At 38.4% G+C, this 18,970-nt stretch overlaps 1 protein-coding gene across 4 annotated transcripts in view; it reads left to right on the forward strand.

Annotated features, from left to right (window-relative positions):
• The window catches only part of SOAT1 (sterol O-acyltransferase 1), a 65,485-nt gene extending 49,408 nt beyond the window's left edge, over nucleotides 1–16,077 (forward strand). For all 4 annotated transcript variants that reach the window (XM_069546183.1, XM_069546184.1, XM_069546185.1 and 1 more), the window contains 10 exons: nucleotides 739–1,021; nucleotides 2,640–2,718; nucleotides 4,738–4,819; nucleotides 5,102–5,147; nucleotides 6,150–6,279; nucleotides 7,538–7,635; nucleotides 8,886–8,984; nucleotides 10,029–10,164; nucleotides 10,747–10,892; nucleotides 13,270–16,077. In XM_069546183.1, the coding sequence (XP_069402284.1) occupies nucleotides 739–1,021; nucleotides 2,640–2,718; nucleotides 4,738–4,819; nucleotides 5,102–5,147; nucleotides 6,150–6,279; nucleotides 7,538–7,635; nucleotides 8,886–8,984; nucleotides 10,029–10,164; nucleotides 10,747–10,892; nucleotides 13,270–13,326 (1,156 nt within the window). In that variant the 3' untranslated portion in view covers nucleotides 13,327–16,077. The remainder of the gene's footprint in view (nucleotides 1–738; nucleotides 1,022–2,639; nucleotides 2,719–4,737; nucleotides 4,820–5,101; nucleotides 5,148–6,149; nucleotides 6,280–7,537; nucleotides 7,636–8,885; nucleotides 8,985–10,028; nucleotides 10,165–10,746; nucleotides 10,893–13,269) is intronic.
• The last annotated feature ends 2,893 nt before the right edge of the window (nucleotides 16,078–18,970 follow it).

Raw genomic sequence — 18,970 nt, forward strand, 5'->3', positions numbered from 1 at the left:
TGTTTAGTGGATGCATGGGGTGTTGAGAGTTTTCCCTGTATTTATATTCTGGGGGGAAAAAAAAGATTCAGTTAAATTGCTTCAGAAAATCCCAGAGCAGCTGGTTCAAGAGTGAGATTCCTCTCTCTTGAAAAGTACAACCGAAAAGAATATTAGAAGTTTTATTACTTTTAACTTTTTAAATGATCTGTTTTAATAGACCGTATTAGTTGTTTCTAGGTAATTTTCCTTTAGGAAAATTTGGAGAGAATTTTGTATATATAACATCAATTTTCTACTTTGATATGTGTTGTATTTTGTTTCTAAATATAGTGTAGCTTATTGGAATTTAATGTTTGAAATTTGAGATAATGATGTATATTAGATTTTCAGATTGTACTATTTCTTTCTGAAAAACCATTGTTTGTACATAACTGATTGCTGTTTTCAGGTATTAACTTTGCCATAGAATATTTCAGAGTTTAAAAAAATCCATTAATGTGAGAATCTATCTACTCATTGGGAAGTTCTGAGTCTTAGTATTTTAGATATCATATGTTCAAAGACCATATTATCCTATGGCTTTTAGAAAATAAATAAATTGTGAAGTGAAGGCTTAGGAGCACAAATGTTATGTCCATGACTTCTGTTTATTAGTGGTGTTTGCCGAAGTTGAGGGTTTGGGGTCTGAAAGTTTTGAATTTTATGGATAAGTATGTATTAAAAAATCCACTTCTGTATTCTGTTTTTTCTCCCCAGGCTGGTGCTTGAGTTCAATCTCATGTCTTATGCTTTTGGGAAACTTAGTGTTGCTATGTGGACGTGGTTCACCATGTTCTTATGTACACTTATAGTTCCTTATTTCCTGTTTCAACGCTGGGCCAGAGGCTATCACAGGACTTCTCATCCATTGGTCTATTCTTTCATACACTGCTTCCTTTTTGTAGTCTTCCAGATTGGAGTTCTAGGTTTAGGACCACTTTATGTTGTGTTAGCATATACACTACCACCAGCTTCCCGGTTCATTGTTATACTTGAACAGGTAAGATTTTGAGTGCGCCTAGTGCAATGATTTGCTTAGTTAATAATAATAATTCAGTTACTTTGTTTATTAGTTGGATAAATTTTCATATCTAGTTCTTTAGGCTCTTAATTATAAAATTAAAGTGTTAGCAAGATCATCTTTTTAAAATTCGTTCTATCTTCGGTGTTCTCTAATTCTTGACAATTGAAATAAATTGAACTATTCTGGATGAATTCAAATTTAGTTCTTGAACATTTTTTGTAGAAGCCATCTGAATTAGAAAATATTTTTGTCATTAAAAACTCTACTTTTAAAGTGTCAGATTGATTGTTTGTCATACAACCATCTAAAAGATTTATTTCACTTGTATGCCCTTCAGAATTTTCTGACTTATATTGGCATTGGCTATCTATAATGTAACAATGGATTGGTTCAAAATGGGGAAAGGAGTACATCAAGGCTGTATATTGTCACCCTGCTTGTTTAACTTATATGCAGAGTACATTATGGAAAATGCCAGGCGGGATGAATCACAAGTTAGAATCCAAATTGCTGGGAAAAATAACAATTTCAGATATGCAGAGAATACCACTCTAATGGCAGAAAGTGAAGAGGGACTACATAGCCTCTTGATGAGGGTGAAAGAGGGGAGTGAAAAAGCTGGCTTAAAACTCAGCATTCAAAAAACTGAGTTCATGGCATCTGGTCCCATAATTTCACGGCAAATAGAAGGGGGAAAAGTGGAAGCAGTGACAGGTTTTCTTCTCTTGAGCTCCAAAATCACTGCAGGTGGTGAGTACAGCGATGAAGTTAAGATACTTGCTCCTTGGAAGGAAAGCTATGACGAACCTAGATAGCATTTAAGCAGAGACATCACTGCTGACAAAGGTCCATCATGTCAAAGCTATGGTTTTTTTAGTGGTTATATACGGATGTGAGAATTGGACCATAAAGAAGGCTGAGCGCTAAAGAATTGATGCTTTCGGACTGTGGTGCTGGAGAAGACACTTGAGAGTCCCTTGGACTACAGGGCAATCAAACCAGTCAATCCGAACAGAAATCAGTCCTGACTATTCATTGGGAAGGACTAATGCTGAAGCTTCAATACTTTGTCCATCTGATGTGAAGAGCCAACTCACTGGGAAAGATTGAGGGCAGGAGAAGAAGGCGTCAGAGGTTGAGATGGTTGTTTGGCATCACTGATTCAATTGGCATGAGTCTGAGCAAACTTCAGGAGATAATGAAGGACAGGGAAGCCTGGTGTACTGCAGTCCATGGAGTGGCAAAGAGTCAGACATGACGGCCACTGAACAGCAGTAACAGCAGTACTCTGCTTGGTTGTCTGTAATGCTCTGTTTGATAGAAAGGACTATTTCAGGAGACTTTCTTTGAACACGCTTTTAATTTTTCAATTTATAAAATACATGTAATAGAGGTGTTAGATGCAAAATAATTAGAGTAATAACATATCCCTCTTGAGAAGTCTTCACTGTTTTAGTCCGTTAAAGTGAGTTTGAGTTGGCATATACAAAATTAATAGCTCTTTATGTGATTATAATCTTGTGCTGTTCAGTGGTTGCTTATAGGAGACAAGACAGTGATAGAAAAGTCATCTTTCCTTCCCTTTCCTTTGCAGATTCGTTTTATAATGAAGGCCCACTCATTTGTCAGAGAGAATGTGCCTCGGGTACTCAATTCAGCCGAGAAGAAATCAAGTATGTAATTCCAGAATTCAAAGGATTGTTCATAGGGTATTTCAACCTTTTAGGGTGTTTACTGGGATTGATTATATATTACATTCTGTAGAGATTATGTTTGATTTTAAATATAAGGATCCAAAAAACAAAAAACCCGACTTGTTAGGAAGGAGAAATATATCTATGTCTGTATCTATATTTATATATATATATGGTCTGTATTAATTTGGAAGACTTTCTTGCTATTTCCTAATTGTTTCTGTTTTACCTTTGTAGCAACCCAAATTTAAAAATACTGATTATTAGACTCTTGCAATTTTGTATTATTTGTGTAGAATGTTTTTTTTTAATTTATTTTATTTGGAGGATAATTGCAATATTGTGATGGTTTTTGCCATACATCAGCATGAATTGGCCCCAGGTATACAAGTGTCCCCTGCATCCTGAATCCCCCTCCCACTTCCCTCCTCACCCTATCCCCCTGGGTTACCCCAGAGGCCTGGCTTTGGGTGCCCTGCTTCATGCATCAAAGGAGACTGGTAGAATAGATGCCCTGGTCATCTATTTTACATATGGTAATATACTTGTTTCAGTGCTATTTTTTCAAATCATGCCACCCTTGCCTTCTCCCACAGAGTCCAAAAGTCTGCTCTTTACATCTGTGTCTCTTTTGCTGTCTTGCATATAGGATCATCGTTACTGTCTTTCTAAGTTTCATATATATGCCTTAATATACAGTATTGGTGTTTCTCTTTCTGACTTACTTCGCTCTGTATAACAGGCTCCAGGTTCATCCACCTCATTAGAACTGACTCAGATGCGTTCCAATGGGAAATGAGTAATATCCCATTTTATATGGGATACCTAGGTTGCTTCCATGTCCTGGCTGTTGTAAACAGTGCTGCAATGAACATTGGGGTACATGCGTCTCTTTCAGTTCTAGTTTCCTCAGTGTGTATGCCCAGCAGTGGGATTGCTGGGTCGTTTGACAGTTTTGTTTCCGGTTTTTAAAGGAATCTCCACACTGTTCTCCATAGCGGCTGTACCAGTTTGCATTCTCACCAACAGTGTAAGAGGGTTCCCTTTTCTCCACACCCTCTCCAGCATTTGTTGTTTGTAGACTTTTTGATGGTGGCTTTTCTGACTGCTGTGAGATGATACCTCATTGTCGTTTTGATTTGCATTTCTTTAATAATGAGTGATGTTGAGCACCTTTTCATGTGTTTGTTAGCCATCTGTACGTCTTCTTTGGAGAAATGTCTGTTTAGTTCTTTGGCTCACTTTTTGGTTGGGTTGTTTGTTTTTCTGGTGTTGAGCAGCATGCAGCTGCTTGTATATTTTGGAGATTAATTCTTTTTCAGTTTCATTTACTATTATTTTCTCCCGTTCTGAAGCCTGCCTTTGCGCCTTGCTTATAGTTTCCTTCATTGTGCAAATGCTTTTAAGTTTAATTAGATCCCATTTGTTTATTGTTTCTATTTCCATTACTCTGGGAGGTGGGTCGTAGAGGATTTTTCTGTGATTTATGTCAGAGGGTGTTCTGCCTATGTAGAATGTTAATAGATTCATTATGCGCTTTATGCCTATGTGCCATCTCCTTCCAAATCAAGGAGTCACAGGAATAACTTAACTTAAAAGGATTAAAAGTGAAGTCACTCAGTTGTGTTCAACTCTTTGCGACCCAATGGACTATAGCCTACCAGTCTCCTCTGTCCATGGAGTTTTCCAGGCAGAAGTACTGGAGTGGGTTGTCATTTCCTTCTCTAGAGAATCTTCCTGACCCAGGGATTGAACCCAGGTCTCCTGCATTGCAGGCAGATTCTTTAGCGTCTGAGCCACCAGGGAAGCCCACAGAGGGATTGGTAATATTCAGTTAATTTAGGGATAAGAAGTCATCATTTTGACAGAGCAAGAGGAAACATCATGAGCTAAGGAGGGGTAGCTTTTTGTCTTCCCTATTCTGTGCTTATTTTCCCCTTTCAGTTTTGCTGAAAGGAAATGAAGAGCCTCCAGTCTAACATAGTTTCCTTTTTCCAGGCACTGTTCCAGTACCCACAGTCAACCAGTACTTGTATTTCTTGTTTGCTCCTACCCTCATCTACCGTGACAACTATCCCAGGTAATGGCACTAGAAAGCAGAAATGGGATAGCACCAGAATGTGCCAGGAGTGAGGTGGTTAGGTGGGCCAGTTCCTGTAGGAGTACAGAGCAGGACTACTGCTGGCATAGGAAATCCCAAATGGTGATTCTAGCAATCTGATTTGATTGCAGTAATTCTCAACAGAATTACACATGTATTTCCTGTATCAAAAATGATGTTCTGTGTGGGGAAAATACTGTGAGGATCTTTTTTAAAGTTCGGTTATTTATTGAGAAAGTTGTTTTGTTTCTTCCTTTTTAGGACTCCAACTGTAAGATGGGGTTATGTGACTATGCAGTTTGCACAGGTGAGTTTTTTGAAGTGCCTGAGGTTTGTTGGTTGGTAGGAGATGGGGATTTGAATACAATAATAACTTAATATATTTAAAATATTGGTAAATTCATGTGTACCAGGAGCTCTGAAACTCTTACTGAAGTCTTTTATGTATATATATGTGAGTGTGTGTGTGTGTGTGTATTTTAATATCGTGGTAAAATCACATAGTGTACAACATATGTTTTAACCATGTTTAAGTATACAGTTCAGTGGCACCAAGTACATTCACGTTATTGTGCAACTCTCACCATCATCCATGTCTCGAAATTTTTCACCTTCCTAAATTGAAACTCTGTCCCCATTAAACACTAACTCCCCGTCCCCTCTCCTTACCCCAGCCTCAAGCATTTACCAGTGTTCTTTCTGATTCTATGAATTTGGCTATTCTAGATATCTTGTGTAAGTGGAAACTCTTCCCAGTACAGTAACTGGTATTTGTTTTGCCAATACATCAAAAGTAATTTTCTGTAATAAATATTTTTATTGTAATTAAAGTAATTCTACGTGGTTACTTCAGTTTGCATTGACACTAATTTCCCCCTCCCTTTCTATTTTTTATTATTGATACATATATATGTGTAGATGTGGTTCTGACACTCTCCCAACCCTTTATCTGTATCATAAATCCCAGAAGAACAAATTTTAAAATCTTGTGTCATCAAATACCCATTTATGAAATAGGTTTTTTTGTTATGGGTTTCATGAAACAGGAAAAGCAGATTTCAAAGTCTGATCTTTTAAAAATGCCATTTGGTAAAGGCTTGAGAATGGGTATGATAGATATTAGCCTTGAGTACTATCTCTGAAGGATTGAAGTTCAATCTTATACACTGTGTTAAATGGTGTGTGTGTGTGTGTGTGTGTGTACATTAGTTTATGGATCACGTAGGTATCTTCTTTTGAAGGAATAAAATAACTTTCTATCTTTTCTGATCAAGCCACCATTGTTATAATTATCTTTGTTATGTTCCAGGTTTTTGGTTGCCTTTTTTATGTGTACTACATCTTTGAAAGGCTCTGCACCCCCTTATTTCGGAATATCAAACAGGAGCCCTTTAGCGCTCGTGTTCTGATCTTATGTATATTTAACTCCATCTTGCCAGGTAATGTGGTTACTGGTTAATATGGTTATTCATGAAGTTGCAAGGAAAGCAGAAAGCTATTGCATATGAGTACCTCTGATTGACCTGCTTTTCACTATAAACTCATCTACACACCTATACCCATCTTTGATCTCTTTCCATATATCCCACAAATGAAGCACACTTCCTATCTCTGGCTATCCTTTCCATTTGTCATCTCACTTTCATTCAAGTTTTGCTTTCTCTGACTGTAGTGAATGCACATAGTCCATATCTATGCTTTATCTTCTCATTCACTGTTCAGTCACTCTACTCCTGCTCCTGATCGGACCAGGCCATTGAAATGGCCTTTATTAAAATCACTGATCTCCTCCAGTGGTTGGTTTAGCCCTTAATCTGTTTGATCTCCACGAAGCATTGAATGCTGTTGACGGCATGGTACAGTCTCTCTCGCCCCTCTTACTCTCCTGTCTTTCTGGCCATGCCGTACACAGCAGTGAGCAGCTTTCAGTTCTCTTTACTTACTCTTTCTCTTTTCTCTGCCCGTTAAATGGTATTAAATGGTATCGTCATGTCCTCTCTTCTTTCCCTCTACCCCAGACATTTTCTAGTACCACTCCCCACTTGCCCTTCAAGATTTACTCCAGTAAGTCTATCTGTCCTTCTGATAGAGTACATGTTACTTATGTATATCTTCCTCACTAGGCTACAAATTCCGTAAGCTCAAAGATTGTGTGTTATAGTCAGGTCAGCCAGTCATAGTCTCTCCTACACAGTCTTATACATAGTAGACTAATATTTTTGAAAGGGATGGGCATATAAATGGATATTTTAAAATACTGTGTAATGTATATAAAGTGCTGATGAACTTTGTTTGTAGTGGAGGTGACATGTAGTATTTGGTATTAAAAAATAAACAGGCATTTGCCTGGTAGAGAGGTATTAGAAAGTTGCTTCCAGGTTGTGGGATGGATTCAAAGGCATGGAGTATTTTAGAATGACAGAAGTCTACTACCAAGTTAAGCCATACATTTAGGCATTTCTGTTAAAAACAAGCTGGGTCATTTTCGTCTATAAAACCCACTTGGAAGAAAGTAATTTCTTTATTGGGTTGAAATAATTAGCTTTCAAAAGACACCATATCGTTTCTGGAATGATAAGCTGGAATAATAACCTTAATTTTACAAAGTAATTTAGCTAAGCAAATGACAACATGTAATTACCTTACGAGTATATGAGCTATTTGGAAAGACTCTAATATTGTTCATCTTATTTTTAGGTGTGCTGATACTGTTGCTTATTTTTTTTGCCTTTTTGCACTGTTGGCTCAATGCCTTTGCTGAGATGTTACGCTTTGGTGATAGGATGTTTTACAAGGTAACATGCACTTGGACTCATTCTTCTTTTCACGTTTTGTTTCCTCATTGTTAAGTATTTGAATATTGTTGGCTACTAGCTTTTTAACATGTGAAGTCATCTTTCCCCACAGGTTTTACGAATATTGTCAGAAATTTTGCTGCTGATAAAAGTGGCATAGTCTTGTCTTTTCTGCTACCTCTAACGTCTGCTCCCTTAGATCCAGATTTGGTTTCTACTGGATCCCATACTGGTGATTATAGTGGGAAAGCATGTGTCCAGAGGGCATTCTGAGACTTTGCTGACTTTTTATTCATTTGAAATTGGCTGTCTGGTGCTCTAGGATTGATCTCAGCAAATTGTTCTATGTAAGATTGTTCAACAGTTCATGGAGGAAGTAACGTTTCCCTCCTTTGTTTTGAAAGGCTTTAATTCTGCTTCAGATAGCATTCTTATGCTTCCAAAGTTGGTATTAAGTTGTAGGCTGAGGCAGATCGGTTCATAGTGTTCTGTCCTAAGTCGCTTCAGTCATGTCCGACTCTTTTCTACCCCGTGGACTGTAGCCTGCCAGGCTTCTCTGTCCATGGAGTTCTCCAGGCGAGATTGCCTGAGTGGGTTGCCATTTCCTCCCCCAGTGGTGGTCTGTAATCCTACCCAAAGTCCTCTAGAGTTTTGTTTGTTGATGTTTTGGCAACATTCTAAGCCTACTCCACCCCTCTCTCAAAAAGAGCAGTGAGTGTGGTGTAAATTTTAGATGTCGTCTTCCACTGGTTTGATCTTAGAGGGAACAAGATACGTCTAAAGGAGCACTATGATTCGGAGGTGGCTGCCCTCTCACTTGTTGTACAGCCAACATTTTGCTGCTTATGATACCAGCAGACTGATCTTGAGGGTTATCATACTGTCTGAGTCTGTGTGACCTTCAAATTCTCACATTGTGTTTTAGCAAGATAAGTGATTGTTACTTAGATGAACATTAGGTTACTTATTTATCTTGAATGATTATGTGGTGTGCCTTCCATCATAACTTGTTGGATGACGATGAGAAACAATGAACCTGGGAACTTAATCATCCGTTGAATTAGGATTAATGTCACACTGAACACTAATAACCAAAATGCCTTTGAAGATTTTTCTGCATCAGTGGGTGGACCAGCAATTTATCATAACAGTCTCTGGATGTCTCATTATGTGCGTCTATTCTCTGGGAGTATTCAGGAGGTTTGGCTTTGGTTTTGTTTATGTGTTTACACCTTTGCTTTTTTCCTCAGGATTGGTGGAACTCTACATCATACTCTAACTATTACAGGACCTGGAATGTGGTGGTCCATGACTGGCTATATTACTATGCTTACAAGGACTTTCTCTGGGTGAGCAGTGGGGTTTAGTTGAAATTGTTGAAGAAACAGAGATTCTTTTCCAGAAAGTATTAGTATTGTACAGCTGTAAGAAATTATCCTTAGTTGTCTGCAATTTTCTTGTGAGCCCTTAAGGTCTCAGAAGTCTTCTGCTTTGAGTAGTACTGCACAGAGGACCAGTGTGTACATGTGCTAGGATTAAGACCATGTCTTTGCTCTGGATTTCACAGCTGCAATGTAAGAATGCATGGAGGCATTGGAGAAGCTGAAATAATCCACCAGTAATGGTTGATATATATTTTTTAAGGAGTCAGATAATCTCCAATAATAATAACAGATAATCTCCAGTCTCCCCCTAACTTTCTCCATTTGTTTTTTGTTTTTGTTCCTTTTGTTAGAAGTGGAGAAAGCACCTGTGGTCGAATTTACAACTCTCCAGTATAGATTATTAATGTATGTCTTCCAGACATTCTTTACAACAGAATTTATTTAGGCTGACTTAAATGTAGTCAGTTAACACTGGTATCTGATTAACACTGATGTCTGGATTGTAGGTTTGAATTGTTAAGTAAGGGCACTATTGGCAGAATGACAGTGTGTCGTGGTACAAATGACATTATATTTGAGTGTCCTTCACTTGTAAGGGTAGTTTGACTTACGGATGAGGCAAGTCCCTTGTTTCTGAATCTTAGTTTTGTTACCTGTAAAAATGGTACCTGCCCAGTCTACCGTACAGTGTTACTCTGTGTCCATTTATAAATGAAAACTATGTTTTGTCAACCATAGTGTGTTACAGATATAAGTTATTAACGTTTTTGAAGATATGCTCAATCTTTCAACATTAGTTTTGGAAATGCCTCATGTAGTGAAATAAGGATTTTTAAGCACAGATGTTTTTTGTCATTATTTTAGTACGTTTGTATCACTCCGAGGAGTACACTTAGAAAATCAAACAGATCTAATTAAATGGGTGCCTTTAGTACGTTTTCAGTGTGTCTTGTGCAGTGCACGTTCGATGACTTCCTTTTTGAAAGTTATGTTTCCCTTTCACTGCAGTTTTTCACAAAGAGGCTCAGGGCAGCGGCCATGCTGGCGGTCTTTGCCGTGTCGGCCGTGGTGCACGAGTACGCCTTGGCTGTGTGCCTGAACTTTTTCTATCCAGTGCTCTTTGTGCTCTTCATGTTCTTTGGAAGTGAGTATCTGGGCATCTCGTGAATACTGAGTATAATGCTAAAAGAAAACAGAACATTGATGCAGAAAACTAGATAGTACTCGTACCATATCAAGGCTGTGTTTGTCAGATAGTAAGAACATTCATTCCGAGTAATTATACACAGTTCTGTTGCAAGATGTTTACACTTTGACGTTGGGAAGTGAGCTAAATAAATAACCTCTTGAAGACTGTTGATGCCACTGCTTTGGTAGCTCATAAAAACTATTAAAAACCTGGCCATTCTTAACACAGTGTTCACAGTCTGAAAAAAACTAACCCTTTTTTGGGGTGGGGTGGAGAAGGACAAGTTAGAATATGAATGCTTTCATGGAATATATGTTTTCGGAATACTGACTAATTTCCGAATAATCACTGATTAGTAAGTTTTAACAATGAAGCTTCGTTTTTACTTATATCACCAGTGGCCAGAATAGAACTATATATACACAGTTGAAGCTATTTATGATAACTGAATGATTATAGCAAACATCTGAGTCTCCTAAACTCCTGGTAGATTGTTTTGAGGACTGTATATAACTTTTGTTGTTTTCATTACTTTAGTGGCTTTCAACTTTCTTGTCAACGATAGTCGGAAAAGACCAATTTGGAACGTTCTGATGTGGACTTCCCTTTTTGCGGGCAATGGAGTCCTCCTGTGTTTTTATTCTCAAGAGTGGTATGCACGTCAGCACTGCCCTCTGAAAAATGTGAGTCTTCAATCAGACTGGAGGAGAAAAGTAACCTATTTGTCCTCTGATTATGAGAGTTGTGGGCAGGATAAAGGGGAAGGGAGTAGTGGAGACAGTGATTAGTTAATGTTAAGGGGGAGAGAAGTGTGGAGTAAAAGCAGTAACTTATCTAATCTTACTGTACTGTCCTTGTAACTTTTCTTTTGTTTTCTTCCCATGAACTCTCCTAGTTCTTGGTTCTGTCTTTTTTCCCTCCTCATCTGATTTTTATTTAGCTTCTTCTAATATTCTTCCTGTGCCCTGAAAGTGCAGGTCTTTTCCAGGGTTTTCTCGGTGGCATGTGTATCCATTCCAACCCACAAATATCTTTCTTTTACCTCTTCCTTTCTGAAGTAATAAACTCTTCGTAACAGTGTTCCTGAGAAGGCAATGGTACCCGACTCCAGTACTCTTGCCTGGAAAATCCCATGGACGGAGGAGCCTGGTAGGCTGCAGTCCATGGGGTCACTAAGAGTCAGACATAACTGAGCGACTTCACTTTCCCTTTTTACTTTCATGCATTGGAGAAGGAAATGGCAACCCACTCCAGTGTTCTTGCTTGGAGAATCCCAGGGACAGGGGAGCCTGGTGGGCTGCCGTCTGTGGGGTCGCACAGAGTCGGACACGACTGAAGCGACTTAGCAGCAGCAGCAGCAGCGTTCAGCTAGACCATATGCCTATGAGCCTATTTCCCTTTATTTTTTAACTGGAAGATAATTGCTTTACAGTGTTGTGTTGGTTTCTGCCATACAGCTTTAATCGGCTATATATAGATATATACATTCCATTCCTCTTGAGCCTCCCTCCCAACACTGGCATTCCACTCCTCTAGGCTGTCCCAAAGCACCAGGCTGAGCTCCTTGTGTTATCCAGCAGCTTCTCACTGTCTGTTTTACTTATGCTTATGTCAGCTACTTTCTCAATCTTGTTGTTTTGTTTTTGTTTCTTTTTTGTAATTATGTGAGATTGTCATTCTTAGCACTTTAGCTTTTCGCTGCTTAGAGATAACTCCCAAATATTGGCGGGGTGGGGCGGGGGCTTCTTGATACGTCCGCCTGGGTATTTCTCCCTGGCACCTGTGTCTGAAGATGTATGTGTGCTCAGTGACATGCAACTCTTTGTGACCCCATGGACTGTAGCCCACCAGGCTCCATGCAGTTTTCCAGGCAAGAATACTGGAGTGGGTTGCCATTTCCTATTCCAGGGGATCTTCCCCACCAAGGGATTGAACCTGCGTCTCTTGCACCTCCTGTACTGGCAGGTGGATTCTTTACCACTGCACTGCCTGGGGAGCCCATAATTAAAGATACTCGAAATCAGATCAACCAGTTTCCCTCCCAAAGCTTCTGCTGCCCACGCTGATCTTGCTGTGCTGCTCTCAACCCCCTCCTTATTCCCTACGGATCCCCTTTGTGCATTTGAACCAGTTGCTCTGAACTCTTGTCTCTCGTCAGTCTGCTCTTTGCACTCAGATTTCACCCGTCAGATTTTATCAAAATCCACTTGGGATGCAGTGTCACCCATGAAGCTTTTTCCAGTTCTTGCTCCAGTCTCTTCTATTTCTGAACTTTCTCCTCTTCCTCATTTAGATAATTCAGAAATTTTAAACTTTGTATTATTATAGTAATTTGCGTATATTATCATCCTTAACCCACCACCATTTAGATTTTGGCTGGTGCTCACAAAATAAAACGCAAGATACAGAAAAAGGGTAATGTCTATTTGAAATTTGGTCAGGAGTCCATGCCGTTTTGTAAATTTTATTGGACTTAGCCTCATGTAAAGCTTCTAAAGCAAGTAAATCTGTGCTGTAGATAAAAATGGTGGACTTTTTTTGAATTAGTGAGCTGCTTATAGCTTAAATGCTGGAAGGCATTTAGGACATGTACAGGATGTGGGCTTCCCTGGTGGCTCAGTGGTAGAGTCTGCCTGCCAACGCAGGAGACATTTGGGTCCAATCCCTGATCTGGGAAGATCCCACATGCTGCAGAGCAGCTAAGCCTATGTGCCATAGCAATTGAGCCGTTAACTCTAGAGCCTGGGAGCCACAACTGCTGAGCCCACGGGCTGCAGCTCCTGAAGCCCCTGCACCCTAAAGGCTCTGCTTCACAGCAAGAGAAGCCACCACAGTGAGAAGCCCACACGCCGCAACTAGAAAGTATCCCCCACTCGCCACAACTAGAGAAAAGCCCGAGCAGCATCGAAGACCCAGTATAGCCAAAAATAAACAAATACATAATAGAAGTTTTAAAAAGACAGTACAATACGTAACAGCACCCCCTTAATCTACCCCATACCTCATATATACAGAGCATACAAATAAACTACTCTTCCTTTTTTTCCCCCCCCCTTGAAGCCCACGTTTCTGGATTATATTCGGCCACGTTCCTGGACTTGTCGTTACGTGTTTTAGAAGCTTGGACTTTGTTTCCTTCCTTGACACTGAAGATTGGGTATTCTACCTGACTTGGGGCCAGCGTCTGTTTTCAGCCATCATGAAGTTATCTGTGTTGTTTGGACCACTTCAGGCTTTACAGATGGCTCACTCCATTCCTAGGTCACCTGAAAATGAGCTGTTAGAAGTTTACTGGAAGTTTGGACACTTTTAAACAGTCGATTTTTTTCTTTTTTGGGAGAAGGGAAACTTGTAGCTGATGTAACGACAGATTTTTGTTAAGTCATATCAGCTTAAATCTCAGAAATTTGGTTTTGTTTCTTAACTCCATCTAATTAGAGACCAAACGTCATGTTTTCTTGGCCACTGAATTAGCCAGAACACTGCTGAAGAAATCACTTAAGTACCTGTGACTTAGAAATTTTTTCATGCACACTGTTGGAATGTCTGCTAATTAACCATGCAATTGGGAAAGAAAATAATGTGGAATGTTTTGCTGTTTCTAGTAGAGAAAATATCTATTTTTCCAAATATAATCTTATTACATATCCTAATTTGTATTTTTTTTTAAAGTTCAGGTCTATTCAATTTTTATCTTGTTTTTGTTATACTGTGTAGTCATGATATCTGTGAAGCAAAATTATCCCTTATACCTTGAATTCTTGAGTTTGCATCCATAATATTATATATCGAAGGGGACAAAAGTGGGAAGAGAAAAAGAAGTGAGGCCAGACAAAGAAAAATATTTTCTAATGTATGACAGAATCAATCATGTGTTTAAACTATTTTATTGTAGAACTTATGTGGAAGATAAATTTTTTGTTGTTTAAACTTTCAGGTAATAATTTATTTGAAGTTATTTAGAAGTAACCATTGGTATAGTTTTATCTAATGAATACTGACTTCGGTTATTTTGCAGACTAGTGAGTCTGTATCGTAAGTATTAATCACCACCATTAATATTAAAGGGAATACTAAAGATCCAGAGAAGCTGGCTTTTGCATTTGCTCAATTATTCTTAATGGTAGTGTACTTTAGGTACAGTGAATAATAGGTGATCATTTTCAAGAAAATGTACTTTATTGTGTGATGTTCCCATGTTATAAGATGCCTAGGGCTAATAATACAATGTGGTGTGTAGGAATTATTTTGGTTGTTTCTATGAGGTATGATTATGTCTGTAAAGATGGAGCTTTGGAGACCATGTGGGTCCACCCCAAAGAAGGGGGACTTAATTACTCAAAACTGGGAAAGCAGCCTACTTGAGAAGCTATTATCTTGGTATTCTAGCAGCCCTACTGCTGTCTAGAAAGTTGTGAGAAGTCTTTTTCAAATTGATTTAAAGTCAATTTGAATCTCACAGAAAGGTAAGTAAAATTTCTTAATAGTCATAACTTTATGTGTACCTCAAGTTCCCAGCTAAGTCCCCTCTTTTATTTCCCATACTTTTGGTCCAGTTGAGCTTAGGCAAATCCACCCTCAACAGACAAAACTGTACCTCAAGGAAGATTATTTTTAAAAGGTACTCCACATGTTCCCAAGCAGTAATTATCTGTACAGTGGTATTGTAGTTGTAATGGAATAACATTCCAATAAGACTGCTTTAATATAGCTCACAATTGCCAGCATTTTTCTAAAAATTAAAATGAGTCAATCACTGGAACTTAGAACTACATTTTAAATATAAAGAGGGAGCTGAGAAAAGCACACTGGTTTAAGATGTGGTTATGAATAAGCCAGTCTATTGAAGCGAGAGAATGGAATTCTTAGGTCTGTATTTTTTGTTCAGTACTGTGAATGTACACTCTCATTGAGAGGACTTTGTTGCTGTGTACTCATTGTGAATACTGTATTTATTACACTGATCAAGGCTGGGTTTTGTTTTTAAACTCTCATCCTCCCTTTGTTTATTAGTACTTTTTTTCTACCCAAGATTTTAAAGTGACAACAAATAATACGTATATAATTATAGACTGTTTAGAATGATAAGACTGTCCTAAGATATTTTTAGAAACACTTAAAGGAAAAGCCACTTTCTGTGAAAGACATCAGTTTGACAGCCATGATCTTACTACTAGCTGCTTTTAACGAAAGTCTTGCCTTTAGAGAACTACTTACACTCTTCTAAACAAATAAACTGAAACTTCTTACTAATGTGTTTCAGAAAGATTTATTGAGGTTTTTTTTTTTTTCATTCCCTTCTTTTGCTAATAGCAGTAGAAATGATTTTCACTTATGGAATGATACTTTTTTTCCTTTTGAAAAGTAATGAGTTTAAAATTTCTTTCCTATAAAGTATTAATTAATTAATTTCCTATAGAGTATAATCCTTAGTTTGGGTGTGTTACCTAAGAGAACAACTAAGATCTCTAATGTCATACATTTGTTAGATGCTTTTATTCTCAGTTCTGGATAGGGAAGGAAAATGGAGGGTGCTTTCATTGGTTTTTGGTGGATTAATTACTGCAATTGCCTAGGTAAAGTTGCTTTCTCATGTTAGAGCTTAATTAGAAAACCGAGGCTGCAATTCATTTAGTATGGGCAATTTTCATCATTATATGAAAACTATACTTGCCTGAAAAATTGAATCCTGAAGTCTTTATAGGAAATATAACGGAATGTTTTATGTTGTAAAAGTTGGTTACATGGGCTACGTGGGCTAAAAAGATGTAAGTTATGAGTTGTTGAAGCCTTTTATGCAAAAATATTTTTGTTTTGTGTAGAATTATGTAATTTTGAATAAAGTTAATTGTTCTCTCTGGGGGAAAATGACGAAGATAAACTAGCATAACTGTGGTAAGTAGGTGGCCTAATACATAATAATACTAGTAGTTTACATTACACTAGTACATTACATTAATACACTAGTAGTTTAAATATGTTAGTTTTGAAACCTTTTAAGAAAAAATAGTTAGTCTTAAGCCCAGCATATAAAACATAAAAAATAGCTGCTTCTGGTTCAGATAGGGATATAGGGCTGGAACCCTTCTTGTTTGGTTATACCCATTTCCTCTTACTCAGAATACCCAGTTTGTAAACCACCAGTGTGGCAAAAACAAAAAGTTCATGTGCAGACTTGTAATTAAGGTAACCTCATACTTCCTAGCATTGGGACCCAAAGTTGCTGAATTTATCAGAGCCACAGTTTTCCTTGTCTGTAAAATGGGGATAATAACTACCACACAGGGTTGGTACAAACCAGTAGCCCTGGTGGAAATAGGGCCTCATTATTTTCTTACTCTCCATAAATTTCAAACCTAAATCCTTAGTATTATTTCATTGGAATCCTTAAAAAAGAAAAAGAAAAAGACTTGGGCAAGGAGAATGTTTCCTGCACGCTCCCCAAAATATATACTTTTCTTTTAAATAGACTCTCAGGATGATGTGCATTGGCTTTGCACCTTGATGTAATATAGGCTCTCATGTAATAGAATTGGTAACAAGATTGCTAAAAGCATTCCTGTTGCCAGATCCAAAATTACTTTCAGATTTATCTGTTTAGTATTAGGGTGGGGTGGCAAACTTCTAAAAGGAAATTTTACTTGCCTGAAAAATTGAATCCTGAAGTTTTCATAGGAAATATAATGGAACATTTTATGTTGTAAAAGTTGGTCACATGGGCTACATAGCCTAAAAAAGATACAAGTTATGAATTGTTGAGGTCTTTTATGCAAAAAATATTTTTGTTTTCTGTGGAATTATATAAGTATTTCTGCTTTTACCTAAGTATTAAGTGTTTAGAACTAATATATATAATATTTAGAAATCGTGGCGATAACAGAGACTAATATGGCCTTTCTTGTGCCAATATAAGAATACTTCTAGCCTTAGAAGGTAGAATAAATCTCTAAATGGAAGGCAGTTCATACTTCTGTTAATAAAATTTAAGTGACTTAATTACTAATGGAAAATTTCATGTAACTTACATGGTTTATACAGTAGTGTGTGTGTGTGTGTGTGTGTGTGTGTGTGTGTACAGTCAAAGAAAGCTCTGCCTTGGACATTTTTTCACATCTCCAGGATTTTATGTTGATGGCTCAGAAATGGAAGGAACTGGGACATAAATGTTTTGAAGAATAAAGGAATATTATTAGTGAAGCTCATGTAAATACTGGAGTAGTTTCTAACATCACTGAAGTTTCTGTCAGGTCACAGAGTGCTGGAACCCAGGTTTTAAAGAAGGTAGAATACGGCTACACAGGAGGCTATGGCACCCCACTCCAGTATTCTCGCCTGGAAAATCCCATGGGCGGAGGAGCCTGGCAGGCTGCAGTCCATGGGGTCGCAAAGAGTCAGACACGACTGAGCGACTTCACTTTCGCTTTTCACTTTCATGCATTGGAGAAGGAAATGGCAGCCCACTCCCGTGTTCTTGCCTGGAGAATCCCAGGGACGGAGGAGCCTGGTGGGCTGCCGTCTATGGGGTCGCACAGAGTTGGACACGACTGAAGTGACTTAGCAGCAGCACACTGGTTGAAACAGAGGAGTCCTTGCTTGGTCCACTGGTGCTCTTCCCCACCCTGAATTTAATGCTTAGTTTGAAAGTCAATAGATGCTAAAATTCATAAGCTTTAGGTTAGTAGGAAAGCTGTACAAGCCATATAATCTACCAAATCCTTAATAAAGTTTGTTTTCCCTGTAAAGACTTATTCTAAATAGCTAATTTAGACTTGAGAAAAATAGAGGCCTGATTTCAGAAATGATAGTTTAAAAAAAAAAATCTAAAACTATCTCTGTACTCCGTTTTTTCTAAATGCTTTCTTCCTTATTTCTACATTGTTACATTCACACTTCTGCAGTGACTGTGCCCCTCCCAACAGAAGGCCAACCTTTATGCTAGCAGATGCATCACTATGCTTTGTGGTGCTTTTTAGCTTATCTTAAAGGAAGTGGTAGCCTAAACATCCAACGTGTTCAGAATTAACAGGGGCCATAGACATTATACTGTTTTTATTTTCAACCCTTTGCTCATATTTCTATCAGCTGTTAGCCCCAAACCCAGAGATCTAAGCATATAAACACAGAAGCAATGAAGCAATAACTGAGAGAATAAGACGTCACAGCAATGCAAAAGCATAAAGGGGTTTATTGCTAGCTCGAGTTAGGGCCCAGGTTTCATCCAGCACAGTGGAATCCAACAAGAGCCCCGAGCTCTGTATCGCATATACTTTTATACAGACGGTTCTTTGTTTCTGTAACAGCATAGCTGGTTGGTTAAACCGTATGCGCGCGGGACTTTCAGACCTCGCATCCCTATCTGGATTGGCTCGGGTCTGGCGTGGGCCGAGGGCTAGGGGGATTTTTATGATTGGTCTAGCTACACTGCCTGCAGGAATTCCCAGTGCCTCAGCTTTTCTAGAGAGTAAACCTCAGGCCTAGCCTGCCCCTTAGAGCCTGTCCTGGCTCCAGTTTGGTCCTAAAATGTTCAGTTGATTTTGAAACATCATGTATTGAAGGTGTTTGTGCCAGGCACTATGCTTGGTACTGAGAAATATGACGAATGAAAAGAGAAGTTGTCACCCCTTCTGACATTTGTTTTTCAGACTAGAGGCATGTACAAAACTGTTAGGTGTCATTTTGGGGGTCTCCAAAGAGCTCTGGTACCATAGTCCTTTATGTCTTAACACAGAAAAGAATTTAGCAAGAGGCAAAGTGAGAGATA

The sequence above is a fragment of the Ovis canadensis genome, chromosome 12 (genome assembly GCF_042477335.2).
Source record: "Ovis canadensis isolate MfBH-ARS-UI-01 breed Bighorn chromosome 12, ARS-UI_OviCan_v2, whole genome shotgun sequence".
Taxonomy (NCBI): domain Eukaryota; kingdom Metazoa; phylum Chordata; class Mammalia; order Artiodactyla; family Bovidae; genus Ovis; species Ovis canadensis.